The sequence below is a fragment of the Rhipicephalus microplus genome, chromosome 7, assembly GCF_043290135.1.
Source record: "Rhipicephalus microplus isolate Deutch F79 chromosome 7, USDA_Rmic, whole genome shotgun sequence".
NCBI classification, from domain to species: Eukaryota; Metazoa; Arthropoda; class Arachnida; order Ixodida; family Ixodidae; genus Rhipicephalus; species Rhipicephalus microplus.
The window spans coordinates 13,291,169-13,314,291 of NC_134706.1; the positions used below are offsets into that span (position 1 = coordinate 13,291,169).

At 44.8% G+C, this 23,123-nt stretch overlaps 1 protein-coding gene across 3 annotated transcripts in view; it reads right to left on the reverse strand.

Moving 5' to 3' along the window:
- Positions 1 to 23,123, reverse strand: part of zip (myosin heavy chain 10) — a 107,730-nt gene that overhangs the window by 15,064 nt on the left and 69,543 nt on the right. For all 3 annotated transcript variants that reach the window (XM_037431614.2, XM_037431612.2, XM_075868690.1), the window contains 17 exons: positions 22,032 to 22,124; positions 21,003 to 21,066; positions 19,960 to 20,058; positions 19,117 to 19,260; positions 17,130 to 17,344; positions 15,706 to 16,194; positions 13,825 to 13,939; positions 10,520 to 10,701; positions 9,430 to 9,551; positions 8,540 to 8,609; positions 7,530 to 7,690; positions 6,765 to 6,873; positions 5,473 to 5,604; positions 4,488 to 4,708; positions 3,780 to 4,050; positions 790 to 1,083; positions 190 to 402 (listed from right to left, as the gene is read on the reverse strand). In XM_037431614.2, coding sequence (XP_037287511.1) covers positions 190 to 402; positions 790 to 1,083; positions 3,780 to 4,050; positions 4,488 to 4,708; positions 5,473 to 5,604; positions 6,765 to 6,873; positions 7,530 to 7,690; positions 8,540 to 8,609; positions 9,430 to 9,551; positions 10,520 to 10,701; positions 13,825 to 13,939; positions 15,706 to 16,194; positions 17,130 to 17,344; positions 19,117 to 19,260; positions 19,960 to 20,058; positions 21,003 to 21,066; positions 22,032 to 22,124 — 2,994 coding nt within the window. The remainder of the gene's footprint in view (positions 1 to 189; positions 403 to 789; positions 1,084 to 3,779; positions 4,051 to 4,487; positions 4,709 to 5,472; positions 5,605 to 6,764; positions 6,874 to 7,529; positions 7,691 to 8,539; positions 8,610 to 9,429; positions 9,552 to 10,519; positions 10,702 to 13,824; positions 13,940 to 15,705; positions 16,195 to 17,129; positions 17,345 to 19,116; positions 19,261 to 19,959; positions 20,059 to 21,002; positions 21,067 to 22,031; positions 22,125 to 23,123) is intronic.

A 23,123-nucleotide genomic window follows, 5' to 3' on the forward strand; every position in this document is an offset into this window, starting at 1 on the left:
CCCTTTCATTCAAACTTAATTATATTCGATTCCCTTATCCTTATCGACTTGAATTCAAGTGAATGAGATGGCTGTATAACACCTCGTGGTGTACTGATTGGACATAGTTGCAAGTTGGCACTGGACAGGTAACCTTTTCAGCGTTTTGCTTGGTACCACGGTCATTGAAACAAAGATGTAAACGCCTACCTTTTTGAGGTTGTCTAGGTTGTCGTTGAGCTCCTCAAGCACCTGGGAGTGTTTCTGCCGTATCTCGGCCACCTGCGCCTCGTGGCTCTGGGCCTCTTCCTCGAGCGAGCGCTTGAGGCCCACCACTTCTTGCTCACGCTGCTTCTGCAGCTCCCGCTGGGCCGCCGTAGTGTCCAGCGAGTCCAGAAGCTCATTCTTCAAGGCCTCCAACTCCTGCGAGGTGCAATGTTGCTTCTCGATTAGCAGGCAACAAATCACTACACCCAAATGAAAATGTCTATATGGGGATCTAACCATGATTAGTTGTACTGGAAGTAACTGAACCCACTTAGGATCCAACTGGCACCTTAACCAGCTCTACTGGAAGCAAGTGGTTCCAGTTGTGATTTAACTGGTACTTGACCAGCCATGCAGTTGTGGGAAGCTGGTACTATTTGGTGTGCAATACCATGACCATTTCTACTTCCGGGCTAGCCTGTTACAGTATCCTTGCCTTTGATGCACTTCCTATTTCTTGAGTGGAACATGATTTAGTAAGTTCTTATAAGTAAGGACCATACAGTCAATTTGCTGTGTACAGAGAGCCAGAGTCCAGCACACCTCGTTCAGGTCCCGCTTGAGCTTCTCAGACTTGGCGCGGGCCACCTTCTCGGAGTCGAGGTCCTCCTGCAGCTCGGCAAGCTGTGCCTCGAGCTCGCGGAAGGCCTTCTGGGCCTGTCCCTTGGCGGCCGCCTCCTCATCGCAACGCAGCAGGGCCTGCGCCAGCTCCTCGTCCCGCTTGAGCAGCTGCTGCTGGAGCTCTTCCACCTGGGACTTCTTCTCACCCAGCTGCTCGCGCGTGTCATTCAACTCCGTCTCCAGCCGACGCTTGTTACGCTCCAGCTCCTGTCGCATCTGCGGGTGTTGTTGGCCAAAGAGAGAAAGAAAAGAACAGTGGCTTGCCGTGAGAAGGCTGCTTCCTTCGAACCTTTAAATGTTTCAAGATCATTCATCTGTCCACTAATTCACCATTCCTTTGTAGGCACGTCTATTCATTCCCTTGAGCAGCATACCTTCATTCATTCGTGCATTCATTCATTCATTAACTGAGTTACTTGCTTATGGAAGTGTGTCAACAGCTCTAGGCTTTAGTAATGGTGCACTTTTTGCAACACACACACACACACACACCCGCACATGCACACACAAAAAAAAAAGAAAGCAGACATTCTTAAAACAAGAGCAGTACAGTCAACAATACTGATTGTTGGCCTAGTTGGTACTTGCTTACTGACATGCTTTGGCCGCAAATAACACACACACAAAGTAAACAAACACTCAAAGACAAGCACAAGCAGCACTTCCAACTAAAGTAGACCGGGTGCGAATTGCCCGGTCTACTTTAGTAGGAAGTGTGCTTGCCGTTGAGTGTTTGTTTACTTTGTGTGTGTGTTATTTGCGGCCAAAGCATGTCGGTACAGCCAACGCAGCAAAAGAAAAAAAAAAAAGAAAGATGAAGGGCAAGCAACAAAAAAAGCGTACAAAGAGCACATTTAAGAGCTTAAATGTTAGAATTATATAGCAAATCATTTCATCGCATTAGGATACATGTACTAACGAAAAGTCATTGAACAGAGAATGTCGCTGGAGCCAAACACTTCAACGAAAGAGTAGTTCTTGTCAAAGCGTTCCCTTATGTCGAAACAATGACTCCAGTGACATTCCGCATACAACAATTACTCATTACACAAAGCTGCCATGATACCCCGAGTCACACATGCAATAATATTAGAGGTACAGATTGAATACACATAGAAAACAGTTTTCACTTCAAATTGTTGAAAAATCTATTAGTCACAGAAGCTGAAGAAGCAAAGCCACGAAAAACTTTTCAAAGTACAGCACTTCTCACATGTGATCTAAGAAGCTCCAAAGAATTTTCGTAACTATCATAACTTTGTTTCTGAAGCATTTGTTTAGTAACTACATCTGATGATGCAGTGACTTCAGTTTCTGAGAGCACCATAGTTATTTTGAATCCTCATGCACATCACTTCACTGCACCACTATTCACTGTAATATGCATCACTGCACTACAATTATGGGTAAAGGAAACGCATAACACAGACATCAGGTACCTGACACTTGCCCAGCAAGCACTCTTCCAGACTTGAGATGGCAGCACATCGATGACCCTAAAATTGCATCTTTTTTTGCCCTGGTGGCTTGCTTTGGCAGTTCTGGTAAGCTAATTCTACACAAAGCATCTATTTGTCTAGCTAACATAGACCATGAGATGCCTGTCGCAACACCCAAATTTGTTGTTTTTCTAGGAACACTACCTTCTAAGAATGTTAGAGAAAAACAAGCTGTGCGATTACCTGTGGAAAGTGCCAATGCAAGTAAGATATGCATGCCAGCTCCGACTGCAAGCCAGCCAGTAACACCACGATTTCACGAGAGGATGCCAAGAACATTTAAATACCTTGCAGCCTAATGGTTCTCCAAGCCACAACAGACCTGGTATACCAGACAATGCCATGCATTAAGAATCCACTAGCTCAATCAAGCATGTTCAAGTGATCAGGAGCTATTTTTAAACAGTTTGCCGTAGCATGCGAGGTTTCGAAACTGGCCTATGCATGGCATCTCGGTGCCAAATTTGCCCATCGGTAGTTTGCAACTGGCAAGAAAGCCACTCGACAGTGATGTGCAAGACTTATCGCTAAGCGATTTGCAAGCCAACGGTGGTCAATCCGAGTGCTTTTAATCCACGCATGAGAGTGTCGTTTTTAACACATGACTTTCATTTAACCAAGAAAAAATTAAGCGCGTTGAGGGCTACTTTCAAATGTGAGTATGCCTGGTCAATTTGCATTTTCAACAAATAATAACGTCTCAGAAACTCTGGTGTCGATTTCAATGTAGGCAGGCTTGCTTTTGCAGTACTTTGATTACAGAATAAAAGAGCACAATAAGCATTCCGATATGCGCTTGTGCGGACATTCAGGCTTAGCATGGGTTGTCGTGGCACGTGTGCAATTTAAAGGGCGAGGAAAAGAGCTGCTTGTAGTGAGTAATGGCCTTCCACAGTAAAGGCAACAGGCCAAACTATATAACAGAGGCACGTGTGCAGATACCACGGAAAATCGGCCGGCAATGAGGCTTTTATGCAGGAGTGAACCCTTCCTTTACTCCCAAATTACTATGCTCCTCTCTTTTTAAACACTGGACCTTCTCTGCACTCTTTATTGATGCCATACTCTCTTTCCACTGACACCAAGCTTTTTCTATACGCCCGTTTTGACACCACTCTCCCGATTCTTCTTCAACTCTTTTATTCCCAAATGACTCTGTGCTTTACCCTTTTTTGCACCGGACAACACCAGGCTCTCTCCACACCACTTCACCTTCCATTCACTCCCTTCAAACTCTTTCTTTTACTCCCAACAACACCGCTCAGACCCTTCAATGCGCTTTCTCATGACACTAGACTTGCTCTTCACTCTCTTCCAACACCGCACTTTCTCTTCACTCTAATTTAACTCCACGTTTCAAGCGCGCATGCTTCTATTGCTTCTTCTAGACTCCCCTGGCGACTAGAAACTTACCTGCTGCTCACGCCGCAGCCTCTCCTCGAGGTCGGCGATGGCGGCCTCCTGCTTGGACTTGAGCTTGCCCAGGTGCTTGGCCTTCTCCTCTTCCTCGGCCAGGGCCTGCGCCAGCTCGGCCTGCCGCTCCTCCAGCGCCTTCTTCTCCTTGGCCGCCTTGCTGCTGCCGTCCTCCATGACGGCGTACGCTTCCTCCAGCTTCTTCAGCCGGCCCTCCAGCGTGTACTTCTCGATCTGCAGCTTCTGCCGTGCGCCTTCTTCCTCCTCCAGCCTAGGACAAAGGGGCAGGACCACACGCATTACTACAACACATTCATGGCGATAAGAATTATACGAGCACGTGGGAATTTCATAAGTCTCGTATCGCAAAGAAGTCCAGCTATGAGAGATGCCACAGGGCTCTAGATAATTTGGACCACCTTTATTCCGTTTTATACATCGTGTAATGTCTTGTAGAGGTTAGAGAGACTTTATGCAGTCAATGCATTCCCACCAAATAGTTCAGTGTTTATCTGGCACCGAATGCAATTTCTTTATCTTTTTGGACTCAGTAGTGCATGAAGATGTTTTGTGCGTAATAAATAATAAAAAAATATGTCATATGGCTATCAATCAAAGTATATTAATTGTTTCACTTTAGTGTTCCTTCAGCAAGCGCGCGAAGCTGCAGGCCAAACTAGGGACGCAATGACCGTGGCGGGACTCAACTGTTCCTCCAAGTCCTGGATGGTGACCTGGAGCTTCTTCTTGTCCTGGAGGAGCTGCTGGCACCGCTCTTCTTCCTCTTCCACGCGCCCTTCCAGGTCGTGCAGGACCTCCTCGAGCTCCTGCTTGCGCGTCGCCAGGCGCATCCTCATCTCCTCCGCCTCTGCGCACAGCTCCGTCTCCGCCTGCAGCTGCTCCTGCAGCGTCACCTTCTCGTCCGTTGCCTGCATTTTGAGAATATGCCAGAGTCGGTGAGCTCCAGATAACCGAGATGTTGGGGGGAAATCCTCCTTGCGCACCAATACTTCAAGATGTCAAAGGCAAAACAGATGCCACTTTCTCCATAATATATTAAAAAAACAACAACACATTACTCTGTTGTCAAGCGAACGAGTATCCGTGAAATCAGAGTGATCCAACCCGAACATTTTTTTCAAACCAAATGTAATGGAAGGACTACAACTATAATTTTGGTCACGTCACAGAAGCTATCAGTGAAACAAGAACAGAAGTTAATTCCAACTAAACTGACAGTACGACAAAACAGAGCGACAAAGACACAACATGGTTATAGACAAGGGCAGCACTAGGGAGGGGAATGCGGCAGTGTGCCCCCCCCCCCCCCCCAGAAATTGCCATATGCCCTGCCCCACTCCTATACTTGTGGTAGCCGGTCCCCCAGTTAAAAAAAAAAAAAAAAATCCTGAGCACCACCCCTAGTTATAGGAACCTATGGAGGCCACAAGATACGTCTAAATAAGATGAAAAAAAGCTTGTATCAAACAGCTCTTAGTAGCGTTCAAATCACGGTGTCAAAACTTGCAAAGTAGCAGGTCAAAGTCAGTCATGAGCTAACTGCATGAAATAGACAGCATTCTCCGATGTACAGCATCACTAAAAGCGCGCGTATATTTGCAAAAAGTATTTCTGCGCAAGTGGGAAACGTGTTGAGCTACACAACGCTAGAAGCAGCAAATGTGTCCTCGACCTGTTGCAGGCAGCGCTCGGCCTCCTTGAGTTCAACCTGCATCTTTTCCACGCGGTCGCGCATGGCCTTCAGCTCATCCTCCTTGGCATTCAGCTTCTCCTCTTGCTTCGTCACCTGCAGCAGGGGCTTCACCTGCACGGATGGAAACACACTGTGTGAACACACAAGTCTTCATCATAAACAAAGCGGATTCTCACCAAAGAGCTGTTCCATTCTGAATGACATGCACAACGGGCCACACCATATCATTCAGAGGCATGAGGCTATGGGCTATATCGGACCCAATGAGAGAAGAAGAAGATGAAAAATCACTTTACAGGGTCTCTTATGCATATGCCTGAGACATCTCGAAGGCGAAAAGCATCTTGTTCTTGACAGTCGCTGTACTTATCCTACATACCTCCGCCCCCTCTGAAATATTTATGCACATAACGTGGTTTTCCACTGTATTCAGGATTGCAGGCAATGCAAGCTTTTTGCACACCACCTCGTTTTGCACTGCCCCCTTGATCAGCCCAGATATGACGTAGCCGCCATGTCATCTGATGACATCATTCGACGCCCCGTTTGGCGATCTGCGACACCATGACGAAATCATTCCACGATGACTTTTTGCCCTATTCGTGTTGGCACTGATGCCAAGGAACGCTGGTGGCAGTGGTCAATTTTCGCACATAATGAGGCTTCCGCCTTAAAAATGTCTGCTCCGCCCCACAGCAATCACTCTACCTCCCACAGAGAACTTGCGTAAATGCCCCATGAGAAATTTAGTTCAAAGTTCAAATAAGCTCTAGATTGGTCGATGTATTGTCTCCTAGCCTGCTTTGACATGCAGTCGAATGCCTGGTCTGCCTTGCACTGCACGATTATCATGCACGATAACACGATAAACTGATCTCGTTTCGTTTTCTGCGTTTGCTACTGTGCAAGCGTAGATAGCATGGTGTAGTCAAAAAGCCCGAAATCCTGACGGGCTCAACACTTAGTGCTGACATTCCACGTTTTAAGAACAAAGGGCGAGGAGAAAATAGCACTTAAGGGAAGAGAAGTGAAGGCGAGAAATAAACTACTGTCTCGCTTCTGAACTCTGTGTGGTTCGCGGCCCTCTAAAGCTTGTCCAAATCTGAAAGTTCATCTCCCGAGACTGAGCAGCAGTTCAGCCATGTTAGTGGCACTTATTACAGTCTTCTTTTCTCCACTCGCAAGTCTCACCTTTTTGCCACTGTACGAAACAACTCCCCAATGAATGCATACGTAAGCAGAGGAAAATAAAAAAAGACAGGCCCGCTTGCCTTTGTGTAGAGCCGCCACCAGGCCCAGTTGCGAAGCTTGAGGTAAGACGCGCAATTCCTCTGGATGATGCGGATGGCATTGAGCTGCTGCATCCTCTTCTGGTAGTTGCTGCGGCCAAGAAGGACAAGAAAATTGAAATCACGCGAAGCTTGGCCCCCTCTGTGCACATTCAACGTCTCGAAACATTGCGCCTCCTCGTGTCCACTAATCGGGTTGGCATAATGCCACGTCTCACCAAATTTCACTTGTGCACGAAAACAAACCTCGATATAATGAAAAAAAACCTCAATATAATGTATCTAGATATAACAAAATAGTCGCTATAACACAGTAAATGAACAACGAAGTAAATGAATAATCTTACAATAGCATAGTATTAGGCCATTCCCAAGAAAAATTTCGACGGCACGGGAAAGCACAGCATACGCATGCATAGTATAATAAAGGGGCGAGAAAGAGAAGCAAGGGTGACGCAAAGAAAGAGACGGCAAAGCATAGCACAGGCAGCGCATGCTACAATATAGAAAGACAGTGGGAAAGGCAAGTGAGAGTGAGGAGAAAAAAATGGGAGAGGGCGAGGCCACCAGCTCCACTGCTTTCTAAGTCTTCGCAGCACTAGTGTGTGGCTGCTACCATTTCTAAAAAAAAAAGTTATTTCGGTAATATATTTCTGGAAGGTGCCTTACTTATCTTAAAACATTTCCGAGGACTTCACCAAAAGCTGGTTCAGCCTCCCTTTTATACGAAATTTAAGCGCAGCTCACCGGCGGGCCAGGTTTCCTCGGCAGTAAGCCTGGAACTGGATGATGAGGTCCGAGATCTTCATGTCCCTCTCTTCTTCCAGCTGGGCCAGGACTCCTGCCCGGAAGAATATCTTGCTCTGCCCAACTCGGTACAGGTTCGGGTCCAAATCCAGGGCTATGATCTGCGAAGCACAATGACCGTGTCACTGACCGAGAAGCAAAGCCAACTGGTCACAGTAGCCATCGGGAAAAAATGAGAATACAGTGAATAACTGGGCGGTGTGCTAGTTTAGCATGTCCCATGATAAAAGGCGCGAATATGACCGATAGAGAGATATGGGTACACACATGCCCTGTGCGTGCGAGTGTATTTGTCCTCAAAATGACAATAGGAGAAGCATCCAACCAGATTAATGTCAAGTTGATGTCATCACTGTGTTCAGAAAACAGTTATGCATGCTCGCAAAGACAACTTTTAAGAATAGAAAGAGATGTCACAAACTACAACATTTAGTGTCTACAGCTGCTCACTTGCAACTTTTTATAATGAATCTATACAAACTAGGCCCATTTTTCTAAATCTTTCTTTAGCTTCTAATGCCCTCGAACATTCCTCTCCTACTCAATAAATTATAACAATTATAATCATAGCAATTATACCAGTAATATCCATTGGTGCCCTGGCAGCTTCAAGCAAGGTGGTCAAACTTCATTTCAGAGTGTAGAAGGTCACAAATGGTAAACTAACGAAGCATGACCATTGCAAAAGGCAAAGGCGTGCACTTAAAGCAGAAGGGTGTGTCCCTTCCCCCCTATCTCAGCCATTTAAGAGGGGGGGCACAAAATCTGCCCCACCCATAGACTTATTGTAGAGGGGGTTTATATAAAGAGGACGAAAAGGAATACTTTTTCGAAAAGCCACAGTCTGGACAAGGAGTTAAGAGAGTTCACGACACCCCCAGAACTGTTGCCACAATGTGCTAATTCGACCCTGCTATGCAGTGAATCTGCCGAAAAGTGAAGGAGCTCACCATCTTTTCGCAGGCCAGCTTGCCATCCATGAAGCCCTTTGGAATAGTGTTTGGCGTTAGTAGTTCATACCTGTCACAAAAGAACAGCCATTTTACGGGGTTAGCACGCCAGTGAGATAGCTGTCACAATCTTCAAGGCCTGTGAAGTTAAATGAGCCTGTCGCCAAGTATAAGTTATAGCTCAACATTAGAGAAGGCCTTGCAACTATGCTACCCCCCAATCATTCCATATCTGGAAAAAAATAAGAAGAAACAAGTCTTAGAGGGATGACAAGAGTGGAGCCTCGACAGCGAATGTCTTCTGCTGATTGGCAAAATTTATAAAACAAGTAGTACCTCACATATTGTTCATGCATAAACAAAGGGCTTCAATTAATTCAGATGACGTTGCCAATTAAAGGCGATACCCGTACCCTTAGAGCATCCTATGCATCAGATTTGATGCTCCAGGTCTCCACCAGAAAACACTGATTTAAGCAAGAAGACAAGACACAGCAACAGTTCTTGCAAGCTGAAGTTTAGTTCGTCGATCTCTCAGCAGACCGATTTCTGTATTCATTAGTAGACCGATCTATAACAATAACTGTGCAGGTTATTACACCAAATATTGTTCTGGAGTCATGCTCCCATGCTAGATAGGGCATGCCTGCAAATATAAATGAATACCTGATCTTTCAAATTTCTCTCCTTTCTATAGCCAGAAATAAAGCTTACCAAGTTGCCTTTACTTTTTTTTTTTTCTTGATGTGGAATTGAATTTAGGTTCTAGAGAGTTAGGAAATAGGTACACACGACACAAGCTAGCATATTTTGCTCTGAACGCAAAAGGTAGGCAAAGCTTCAAGCGTAGTAGAAACATAACAGAAGCAGAAAAACGGTCACGGCCTCACCTTTGCCGGAACTCTTGGAAAGGGATTCGATTCGGGAAGCCTTGTCGACAGATACGGATGCCCTCCAGGACGCCGTTGCATCGAAGCTGGTCGAGCACAAGAGGAGCGTCGATCTTGCCGGCCTGGAGGGAAAGAATCCCATGAATGTCGTGAACGAATGCTGACTTTGCTCAAACGATATGACAAACCTAGATATAACGAAATATCTGTTATAACGAAGTAAATAAATAGTCTTGGAATAGATAGTGTTAGGAATGTACCTTACAATGGATTTTTGGATATAACAAACTTAGTTTCATGTAAGATGCAACTTTGTTAAAATGAGGTTTGAGTGTACATTCCTTTTTTCCAAAGCTAAACACATATCTACATTCTGCCATACTATACTCATCTTCGAACACACGCTACGTGAGAAAGGTTACAACAGGTGTAACTGACTCTTTCTTTTGCAACACGACCTTACAGCGTGCAACCAGCCGCATTTGAGGAGTATGCTTAATGAAACTACTGCAAGCGCTTCAATGGCGGCAAGTGGTTTAGTATTAGAAAGAACATGTGCAAGTGTGCCTAGGCAAAGTGCTCATACACACACACCTACTCATTTTTATAAGCACTTTGATGGTGTTAAAAAGAAATAAATTTCACCACTGAGTCCCACACAGCAGACTTTACCTAAGGATAGCACCAGATTTTGCACGCATACTTTGCTGTGGTGATCCTATTTCCTGGCTTAGCATTAGCTAGTATTTCTTGCAAATAACTGTGACTGTGCTAATTGCCCTCAACCCTTTACCCTTCCATTCTTCCATATTACACCTTGCGCTCAGTTTTCACTCATCTTTGCTATCATGCCCATGAGATTCTTAAACTACCTTAATTCAACACAACAAAAAGTGCTAGTACCACCATAACCACTTCTAATGATACTACTACTACTGCTACTACAAGTACAACTACAAAAGGCCAATTGCAGGAAGCTTCTCAAATGTACCGCTCCTTTTATATCATCTTTTAGCGTGTCTTGCATAAGACTACTACTACTACTAACGCATCTCAATAAACTAACTGCACGAGATAAAAAGCCACCCACCTTCTTCTCGTGGTTGGGAATGATGCATCGGACGAAGTTTGGATTGGTGTTGCGCAGCGTTACCATCAGCCGCGCCAGCTGGTCCTTGTAGAGCTGGGAGACGGTGCGGAACATGCCCTTGCGGGTGCGGGCGCCGAACTGGGTGTCACCCATGGTGGCCGTGCCCATGCCTACGATTTCCGCTGCTCTCATCCACCGACACGCAGCAGCACAACAACGACAGGCAGACGGGAGGGGAGACACACACCAAGGCATGCGATGGTTGGTTGGTTGGTTGGTGGTGGTGGTGGCGACGAAGGTATTTGGCATGCCAGGCAGCAAACACACAGGGAGGACAAAAAGAAGTCCAGTTAGAGGTGCTGTACCTGTCTTGGGCAGTAAATAGTGCGTAATAATGTGTTGCCGGTAACCAATTGCCTCCCTTAAAGGGGCCCTGCAACACTCTGAGCATGGTCAAGAAACGTTGCCGATCGCTAGTTGAGGCTTCTGAGAATACTCGAACCAATCATCATAGCGCAGCACACGGCCTGAAATTTACAAGTAATTTTCTAAATCAGCTAGGAACTGCTTGCTCCTCTATCTAATGACGAGGTAATTGAAAATTGATGTGCCGCAGACACCACGCCCACGGCCATTGGATTATTTTGAACATCGTGAGCTGCCTAATTACAGTGGCTGCTACGAGATGTCGTGACCTACCCACGCTGCACACTGAATATAAGTCCCGCATTTAAAGGAGGAAAAAAAGTGTTCAAGGTGTTGATGAGGGCTGACAAATGGGTGCACAGTGTCCGTCAAAAGTTTCCAGGCCACACTGCCATCGCAATACGCGAGATTGCGGCCTCGGAACTTTGGACAGACCCTGCACTTTCTTGCCCTATTGCGATTTTCCTTCCTGCATAACTCTCGGCACACTCCCTGGTGTAAAAGGAGAGAGAAAACTCTTGGAGCACGCGAAATATCCCTTTAAGTATGCTCATAATTGACGGACTCAAACTATTTTTGCAGCGGCCAATTTTCATTAGGCAACGAACCTTTTTGGTGCAATCATTATATAAATACTAGAAGAAGTATGGCAGGGCCCTTCTATGGAGTAACTCATGATGTATTAGTTTGAGTAACTTCTAATGTCACACTGTTACTTATTTGAAAACATGGTAATGCCAATGCTAATTCTGTTGTGGCAACTGAAACAAATGCTACAGCTAAATGTAGTTGAAACAGAGTCTACCCAGTTTTAATGCTCAAAAGTTAATTACAAACATAAATACGTAATACTGTTCTAATGGCAAGATCATTCGTATGTATAGTTACTTATGACAATATAGTTACTTATGACATTTTACTCATAAAAGAAAAAATTTCGAGATGAACAAACTGGCTATGCACATTTGTTAAACAAATTAAATGTATAGTTTACATTGACGGCATTTTAACGACTCTTACGGCATTTTAACAACAAAAATTACTATGATGCCTCGCGCATCAGCAGTGACTGTATTAAGTCACTTGGTTAAAATCTGCAAGTGTAACAGTGTTATTTTTTCTGTTCCAGGTAACCCTTAATGTGCCCATGACAGTTGTACTTTAGCGGCAGATGTTACGACAGAGGCCCAGTGAAGTGCACATTATCATTAATTTTTGCGACAGGGTGCATGGTGTGCGGCTGTGTTGGAGAAGTGCATAGGTTGCAAATTGCGAGTGCAGAGTAATATGTTAGGTGCGAACAAAATATTTAGCTTATTTCTTCATATTGTTTTTTTAGTAGGCACATGCTAGAAAGAGCCACAGGTACTGTTATAACTACTTTATAACTACTATTACATGTGCATATACGGAACATATATGAGTGGTAGGTATATACTTGGTTCAACTCCGAACGCATGGGTAAGTACAAGTGCCTTCTAAATTGCATATCATTTCAGTGATGCACATCTTTTGCAAGAACACATCCTACTACTTTGGAAATAAGTTTTTCATCGATCTAATTAACGTATTTACTCATGTAATCCTCACACTCGCATAATTCTCGCACCTCCCACAAAAATGTGATTTCTTTTTTTCCTCGAGTAATTATCGCACCCACAAAAACTGCCGCAATAATGTCATCTGCTCATTCAAACCACTGATGATGATAGCATGCACCATCTGGCGCCATCTTTTAAGCATCAAGCGTACTATTATTGCATGGTAATTCAATCCAATCCAAGCCAAGCCAAAGTGGCAAGTGTGCGTTGCGGCATGTTCTGTATGTTGTGTCGGTAATCTTATCACGTTATGGGGCGATACCGAAGCTACACGGCTGCTTTCAAGCTGAAAGTGATAGATCATGCACTAAACAACCGCAACAGGGCCGCCGGTAGGCCCTTCAGAGTCGACGAGTTTTGTGTTCGCTACTGGTGACGGCAGCTGAAAGCCACCAAGATGCGTTGGGCCTGCCGTGTGCTTAAGACTGGGATTGATGGTAAACTTTATTTCTTCAGAAGGAAACTGTGGACGATTCTGTTAAATAGCCATCAGCCCAATACTGACATCCTACGCTTACCTTTTGAGGGCTCTTGTTGAGCGACGAACGCTACGGCTACGCCCCCAACGCCCCCAACGCCCACAAGCTTTGCGTATGGTATTTTAATTTTCGACTATTTTGCACTTTTTGTGTCTCAAATAAATCTTGCCTTGTGTTGAACCTGTGCTTTTATTGTTGAGGTTAAGTTGTAACTGGTACTTCTCAAAGATTGCTGTTAGTTGCTGGCATGAGAATCCCGATTTGCGGCCACTTCGTTTTATTTCTCGCTCTGTAGGTTTTCGCGGAAAGCTTTCCCCGCGCAATTCTCGCACCTCCCCAACTTTGCATCGGTTTTCCGCCAAAAAAAGTGCGAGGGTTATGCGACTAAATACGGTACAGTGGAAAACACGAAAATTTCATGGAAGGCTGAATGAAGAGCTAATGGTGATGCTAGAGGCCACACACTGTGAATAGTTGGCGTGTCAATGCCAGACACCGATTTAAAAACAAGCCGACTTTCGAAAACGCATTGCAGGGACATACAGAAACTGGAAACTATAAAATAAATTTGCTATTTGGCTCTTGCAGACAGTATTGACTGACCTGCTTGCCAGGAGAAGTTACATCAACCACCTCACCCTTACTGAACAATAGCGGGAAAATGTGTGGCCTAAGCTAAGACAATGCCTTGATTTCATGTTAAATTCTTCCGCATTGGCCACCTTGGCGGAGCCTTTCCTGCCGTCTTCAGCTGTACCGGACTCTAGAAGGATTACTGTTAAAAAGAGCTGCTGCCTACCGTCCTTCCAGATCTGCACGATGAAAGGGTCCTGCGCACTTTGCAGCAGGGAGACGACGTTCTCGTTGAGCGGGTCCATGTTCTTCATCAGCCACTGATTGGCCAGGTAGTCCACCTGCAACAGCGACACGCTGTCTCAGACGTGATGCCTATCACGGTTCCTGGATGACAGTGTAACCCGTATGTCCAGTCGAGCTAGAGTTTCACCAGGAGGCTATTGCTGCAAGCCTGGAATATGCCCTCTACTGTGAGACAGTGGCGGATATCCGATGTTTTCTCCTTTCATATAAATACATGTGCAGCTTTCACATTTTAAGAAGTTGCACACTTCTGACAACACACTTACCACGCAACTAAAAAAAAAGGAAGGGGGGGAGTCATTGCAGTTCTGTGAAAACTGCACCTGAAGCCAACGAATTTTAACGCTTGATTATGTTCAACTATTACGACGCTGCACGCAACCTCTTCATCAAACAGCTCAAACACACATGAAAACAGAACAAATAACTAATGATAGTAATGTTTGAAGATGAGAGTATGCAAACTAGTCCAACTTGCTAAGCTGCACGCAACTAGAAAGAGTTTCCCGAGTGACTGCATCATATTTGGCAGACGTTTAATTAGGGTAGGGATACTGTTCCAAAATGCTGCTAAAATTTGGAACAGTATCCCTACCCTAATTAAACGTCTGCAAATATGATGCAGTCCCTCCAAAAACTATCGGAGAGTTACCAGTTGCCATGCTAATATTGTGGAAATACATGTACATGTCGCATTATTTCTGTTTTTTCCACTACATGTTCGCATATGATTTTGTAATCTGTGACTGAATTCTCTGTGTAAAGATTTTACCTGCTAATTAAACAACATGCCTTGTCTATAACGAATAATTAACTAGCCATGTCGGCTACGAATCCGGATGTTTTCGCACAAATGTTTGTAAGCGATTTCATTAAAAAATAAAGCATTTTTCTTCTTAACTATTCCACATATGTACTACACAGTCACATATTATTTCAAAGTTTGTTTCAAAGTGTGTGTAGTACAGCAGGATCTTGATAATTTAAAATAAAGGGGACTCCAGAATATTGTTTGAATTATCAGACAGACATGAGTCAGCACAACAAACCAGGAAAACCAGAGATAACCAATTATCAAGTGCACTGTCCGTCTCCGTGCTGTTTTTTTTCTTTTTGCTTGCCTAGCAAGTGCAGAAGGCAATTGGCCTTATTCGTGAATGTTGTAAAAACATAACCGAGTTCAAATGTACAGCTAGGAGGAAGAAAGGCAGCTAATATTTCCAGTACGGAGAAGAATGAGGTATGACCAGGGCTTTATGGCGCCTAAAAATTATCTCACAGTAACCACAGTTCACAGTCATTATGATCATCATATATTTGTACGTTGGAAAATGGTTTCTCCCAATGACCTCCGGCCCACTCTGGCCTACCCAAGCTGATTGAATTTTACGCCTGCAAATTTTCAAATTTTGTCACACTACCTAACCCTTCGTCATTCTTGGTTGCAATTCTCATTTCTAGGTATCCATCACACTAACATTAATGATCTGTCCTACTGCTGGCACCTTCTATCTGGCACATGCTTAGCGGTCCTTGTATCCTATCTGGTAGAGATCGCTTGGAAGCACTCGGAACCATCGTTCAAATCCAAGTGCCACGCTATCGCTATTCTGCACAAGACTGCAAAAAACAAAAAAAAAAAAAAAAAACAAATGCATATTGGTAACTTCGGCTAAAATTCGCTCAAACATTGGCCCGCCCGGTGAGCAGAAGCAGCTCACTCGTCTTGATGAATCAAACAGTACGAAAGACGAGGACGAGCAATGAACTACAGCTACGAATGCTCCTGCGGGCCACTCACCTTGCCCGCGTAGTGCAGGATGCTGAAGTCGGCCGTGCCGCGGAAGTCCGACTTGATGAACTTTGGGTGCTGGTTGTGCGACGTGACCAGCTTCTCGGTGAAGGTCTTGTCCGTCGCCTTGGGGAACATGCACTCCTCGTCGAGCAGCGCCAGGATGCCCATGGGCTTCTCGATCAGGTCGATGGTGGGCTGCAGGTCGAGGCCGAAGTCGATGAACTTCCACTCGATGCCCTCGCGCCGGTACTCCTCCTGCTCGAGCACGAACATGGTGTGGTTGAAGAGCTGCTGCAGTTTCTCGTTGGTGTAGTTGATGCAGAGCTGCTCGAACGAGTTGAGCTCGAAGATCTCGAAGCCGGCGATGTCGAGGATGCCGATGAACGAGGCACCCTGGCGCTTGGTGCGGTCCAGGGAGCGGTTGATGCGGTTCACCAGCCAGCGGAACATGCGCTCGTAGCAGGCCTTGGCGATCGCCTCGACGGCAAACTCGACCTGCGATTGACATCGCGTTGATGCGGATTTCAGTAGGCAGTTTAGTTCAGCCTCTCTTCGACACAAATGGAACGACGGCAACGGTGAACGTGCAGACTAGCTACAACTCCACATTGCTGCATTCAACAAACAAACCAGCAGCTATGGTGCTGTAGGCACTGGCAGCTTGAAGACTTAGTGGCACCCGCTGGTTCACACATTGCACAAGTTGGGTAACTATTCGACACCACCAGCACTATTTCAAAGGAAACCATCATCATGGGCTAATGTCAAAACACTAAAATGAAGTGTTTTAAAAGTCGTTCTGTCACGCAACATTAACAGTCCTATGCCAGGCTAGCTATTTTGCTTCCTTTCAAAAAAAAAAACGTGTCCACACCACTTTCCTATCAAGAATGCTAGCGATTCTAACAGACGATGTTTGTGACAAAGCACAATGTGCAAGTCAAGGCACATGAGATGGATGACAAATAACACTGCATGACAGAAAAATACCCGGTATAGACTTATTTTAGAGTGTATGTTATAATAAAAACTGTACACCACCAGTGAAAATGCTCAATATTTTTACCAGTGGGAATGCTCAATCAGAATGTGTAGTATACACAACACAGCACTGTTAGTGTGCTGCAAAGCTGAAGGCTAGATGAATTATGAATTAGAATACTGCAAGATGAGCTAGTTGGCATGAATGCATAGTAACTTATTGTTAGCCCACACTGACACACAGACAAGCGCTAGTGTCGTTACCTCTCTTTGTCCATGCATCAGTGTGCGCCAAGAATAAGCTATTACAGATGAATTAGATTCCAGGTTCAACTTTAATAAACTCAACCTTGTCAGGTTTCAGTGCCAAGTACTTCATGTTGCCTCAGGACACAGCCGCTGATGAACCTCGTTACAAATGCAACTAGCTACATGGATGATCCACTCACCTGCTCCTTGGTTTGTGCCTTGGTGACATGGTCTCGGCCAACCTTGAGGCGGGGCCGCAGGAATGCCTTGGTCATCTCGGTCACATTGAGGCCCAGCAGGTGGCTGACCTTCTGCGCCACTGTGTTGTCCGGCAGCGTCGCCTGGTCCGAGTTGCGCTCCTGCCGAAACTCCATGTTGCCGAAGAGGAGCACCGCCGACACCACCCGGAATATGCCTGCCACGATGAGCAGAAAACGCGTAGCAGTTAAAGGGACACCGAACAAAATTTTTCCCTCCCAGATTTTCCACCATAATGAAGAATTTGGCGCCGAAATCGGTACACACACCCTTCGTATCAGACAGATGTAGCAGAAGATAATGGCTTGAATGCATTTTCACAAAGTGTAGCCGCTGCACTGTGCACTAGAGGAGGTGAAATTTAACATCACTTTAATTAAATGGGCGGGCCAACGATGCCACTGTCGCTCATGCCTGTCAAGCCACCTCATCTCCCTCTAGCATGGTTCCTAGAACCATTACAAACCGCACCCGCAACGAGCAGTGCTCGCTGCCAGTGCACTGGCGGTGCAGCAGTGTGTGTAATGGGGAGAGTGTAATGTTAAGGAGAGGTGCACAAGGTGAAGTAGCAGGACAGGAAAAAGTGCTCCCTTAATCCGCCACAGTGACCTTGATGTTACGGCTCACACTGATCTGCAGTAAATACTGCCAGCTGTTTAAAAGTATGGTGCATAAGTTCTGTTTATCAGAACAGTATCATGTTTCCCGTAACTGGGCAGCACACAAAAGGAAACACACTAGAGAAGGAGACAGGACAAGCGCTCTTGTTGCCCAATTAGAGATAAGTTCCAACTCGCCCGCCTTTCAGTTCTACTACAGGTCATGTTTTCATCAGTCTTTTCCTGTTGTGCTTCAGTGGCCCCTTTAAGAACAACAACTCCGTGTTTCCAAGGAGAGATCCAACTAGAGAAACCAAATAAAGGCCCCCTTTTGTCTTTCCCATTACTGTATCTACATACATACCGCTATCTGTCACTTCACATCTCCGTATTCACGCCAAGACGCCTTCATAACATTAAAATCAGCGGCATACACTGACATAACAGGAGGGGGGCGGCATTGCAACGAACCTTTTCCCCCTCCCCCTGAAGGGGAACCTTGTGCACGTCTATGTTTATACTTTCGTTTATTCTTTGTTACTAAACAGTTTTCTCCCTTAATAGTAATTTATGAAACCCCCTTTACTCGATGTTTTTTCAATAGTGGACATGTAAGGTGCAACAAATTAAACACAATAAAACGCAACAAAAAGAAACACTGGTATAATGCAACCAGCGCTGGAGACCGAGGGCTGACATTCAGTGCGCCTGTTCCACATGGGTGTGCAAAAGTAACTAATTCCAGTCTATACGAGTTGTCACAGATGAATTTGAAAACTTTCAGGCATATTTTACTAGGAAAAAAAAAAAAATAGCAGCATATCCACGAAGTGAATGATGATGGGTGCGGTGAAGCGTTCGTCAGTCTGTTCGTGCTTCCGTCCGTCCATTAGTTCTTGCTTGCGTCCATCAATGCGTCCATCTGCATGTCCGTCCATTCGTGTGACCGTCGGTGCGTCCACCCGTCCGTCCATTCGTTCGTCTGTCTGTCCATCGGTCTGTACGTCTGTTTCTGCAACCGTCCCTCTGTCTGCACGTTCATCCGTGCATCCGCCCCTTTGTCTGTCTCTCCATAGGTGCTTCCGTCCGTGCGTACGTATATCCATCCATCTGTATGTCCATCCGTCCTTCTCTCTAGTGAACACTTCAAGTACCGCCATCTCGCATCTTTTCATGGTGTATTCATTATATACAAGCGCCGCCATCCAGCGGACATTCTAAGGACCGCTCTTTCGGGTATGTGCTACCGGTGGTTAAGTTCTACGAGGGACGCACAAGCCACGCCACAAGGAGCTTCGCTCCTAAAAAAAGCAACATTGACACTACTCACAGTTGAGGTCCTCTTGGTTGAGACCCATGATTGTCATGGCTTTGACGGTGTTGCGGAACTCCTGAGCGTCGTCGACACCCGGGACAGGCACGTGACCGTGGGTCAGGAACGTATAGCTCTTGGCGTCTTCCAGCAGGTACTCCTCTGCACACACACGAAAAAGAAAAACAATAAAGACAATTCCACATGATGAACGAACCTTGATTTCATTACTGCTTCAGTATGTCGCTCCATTCAAGTTTGTGTCATCAATGCTTCAGCTTAATTAAGGCTAGACTGGGCTAGTTGGATTTGGTTCATGGTGAATCGGCGCAAACATGGCGACAGAAAAACAGCACGCTCACGTTAAACTTTCTTTCTGTTTCTGTGTCCATGGATATTTGGAATGATGTAAAGAGGTCAACACAATTATCTAGAACATCAGAATGGCACGCTGTAGACTGGACTGTGCCAACAACACTTGCCATTTACGCCTGGCATGAAAGAGCCCAAATTACAGCATGCATGGCCGTTTAAGATGAATTACTCAAGCATTGGCTATCTTAAACTACTTGCGGTCAGTATACACGGCCCTGTGTGTGCCATTGCAGCGTTCTAGACAAGTGTTTTAATGCTTCTACTTGCACAAAGGGGAGCACAAAATAGTACGGAAAGAAGATTCTTTGCTGTTCATTCATATTTTCATAATATTTTCCCTTCTGTGTGGTTGCACATGACATATCTTTTCCAAGCACTCCACACCTTGTAAACTTTCATCGCGCTCACTGCAAAATTACTTTGCAGCTTTTGTACCTGTAGCACAGTGCATAAACATTATGTAATGCAGAAAGATTCCAAACTCACTCTTTTGCTCGGGCGTGGCTCCATGCAGGAGTTGGTAGAACACGTGGAAACACCGCTCGTCCCTCGCCTGGCGGATGGCACGAGACTTTTCCAGCAGGTCTGAGGGTTCACTCGGGTCAAGAAAGAAACCTCACCACGCCAAGAAATCCGGCTGCCCACGACGGCAATGACACAAAGAAGGTGAAATTTGTGGAAGAGAGCAGAAATAAGAGCAACAAATATTCTTTGCCTTGCCGTTCGGGAATAAACTTCGATATGACGTGCAGGCAGCCAATAGTTCTAGACATCGATTATAACGTTCTTGAAAGCTTGAAACGTGTCTTGATGAGTTGACATCAGGGGCTGGCATTAGTGCAGAACACAGACCGGAATATTTTGTGGCATTCTTATCAGTGTGTTTTAGTGGTGCTGGTTCACCACACAATAAGTTCGGTAATACTGTACTGTCATGGTTTTAGCATAGGAACTATAGCATGCCAGGCCTGTGTGAGCCAGTTTTAATGTCTCATGTTACCGTGTGAACTAACACGTCTTTAGTAGATCATGGTGTTCTAATAAGGTAACTCTGATAATATCTAGAGTTTTATGTCCCAAATTCAAGAAATGATTACGAGATATGCCGTAGTAGAGGGCTCTGAATATTACGGTCAACTGGCGTTCTTTGATGCGTACCTAAATCAAGCACACGGCCCTTAAGCACTTTCACCTCCATCGATGATGCAGCCACCACAGCCGGGATTCGATCCTGCAACATCTGTATTTCAGCGTCTGTATTTCAGCAGCGTAACCACTGGACCACAGTGGTGGGTCAGTAAGGTAGCCCTTCAGCATTAATGGTGCAGTATTACCAGCACTGCTAAAGAAAGTCCCATCAGTGGCAATCGAAGCAAGTGTCTGTTTACAGTGAAGAGGGTTTGAGTGCTCGAATACAGCCACAAATATCAAGAAGCACGCGAAAACTACGAAGAGCGTACGGCCCGTGAAAACGAGAACACCGATTCGTCGACATGCCAGTCCTTACTTCCACACAAAGAAAAGGATACACGTCTCGATGTTGGCGCCAGCAATGAAACCGGAGGCATCGAAGTTTATCCTGATAAACTTGCCCTGCAAAAGAACAAAGAAGATGGGGTCTCAACACTGCATGTGCAGATCAACTAGACAGAGGTGAAGCTGCATTAATAAAGACCATGCTACATACAAAAAGACATATTCCTATCAGGTGAGCTGACTCCTGGTGTTTAGATACAGTGTGCGTTGTTTTTTAGTGCTCACTGACACATACTATATGCTACTATGTATATACACACCTATGTACATATAAATTCTGTACGTCAGTGTGCATTATATGTACATGGGCTACACTCTAACAGCAAGTTTAATTTGAAATTATTAGAATTTATGAAGCTGAAATGATTCATAAAAGGTAGTAGCTTTAGAAATGAATCTGAATCCCTAGTCTCAGGCTTGTTGGGATTCAATGAAACAAAATTATAAAAAGAAAAGAGTATGTCACTAAGCGAAACAATAAGTATACGAACAAGAACATTTTATTAACATTTGAACACTACAAAAACCAATAATAACATATCCATGTACACAGCATAGAAACTGATAATGCATAAGGGTAAAAAAGGAAAAAAAATATTTAGGGCAGTATATAAAAATAACATATTAAATAGCAAAGCAGTTCGATGTACATATAAAAATAATTGTATACATACAAAAATAATTTACTGAGCTTATAGCAATTCGAAAACTAATTACTTCACCCTTTGAGCCATACTTCCATCATACAATAATCATATATCTAGCACGCATTTCCTGTTTTAACGCTGTGCACAGAAATCACTTGCAGGCTGTCAATGGGATACTATAACATTCTAAATGAAGATAACTTGCGAGCACCCAGAGTCTGTAAGAAAAACAATGCCAGTAAGCTAGATGATGATCACTGCTGCATGAGCAAAGCAACGCCATGAAGGGGGGCAAGCTGTTTTTAATTAAGAGCGTGTGTGTCTACAGGTCGCAAAAGACGTACATAGATGTTAACATGAATGACAAACACTCACAAATCGGGAAGAGTTGTCATTCTTGACCGTCTTAGCATTTCCAAAGGCCTCGAGGATCGGGTTTGCCTGAAGCAGCTGCTGCTCGAGCTCGCCCTGTAAAATTTGCAAACGGGGGAAAAGAAAACGATCACCTAATGATGGGAGAAATAACGAGCTTCTTAAACGACCCACAGGTGCAACGAAAAGACTGCACAAACAGAGACAGCACAACAAAGAAGACCCGACGACCAAACACTCGCTCATGTTTCAAACACACCAGCTACCACACGCTGCAGAGGCAGAAAATACTTGACAAACACATAGAACGTTGAAGTTGAAAAAAAACACACACACACACCGAGCTCCAAAGACTGAACTGCAGACAGCTGAAGGGAATGCAGTCTTAAAATAGGTTAGCATCAGTTGGCAATCAATTAAAAAAAAGGACATGCCAGACACTGAACAGAATTGCCAAAAGAACAGTAATCTTGAGCATACTATATTAATAAGCAATTTATAACCCAATCAAGCTTAGCAGGACATAGATGTACCACCACCCTATGTGTAGAGTATGAAAAAAGAAGGCTAGATGGTGTAATGTAGCATAGGAGGCTACCTTACACTGACACACATTAAAGAAAACGTTTCATAAATTGGCAAACATACAGAACGAACAAAAGCTACACAGCCGTACCCCCCAAAAGAAAGGAGTTACAAAAAAAAGCATTTACACGTAGCTTACAGGCACGAGTTACATAAATGAGTTAGGTAAGGCTAGAAAAAATAACTGCTGACAAGTGGTTGCCATTAAACCAGCAATTGTGTACACATTCTGGTTGCATTTCCTCTGCTTGTTAACATTGCAACTGCAGCCGATGTAAGCGTGTCTGTTTTGTAGGTCGCCAGCCACTCAGGACATGGAGCGGAAGCCCTTCCATTACTGATGTGCATATTGTATAAGCTGTTTACACGGCGCACAAACAGTTTACCGAGAGCAGGCAGATAGAAACGGATGTGCTGTTATCAGGGCGTGTGATGTACAATTTCGGTAGTAAACTGACACATGCCGGTGAAAGAGCAATGCAGGATGCCTGCTACGTAACTACATTAACA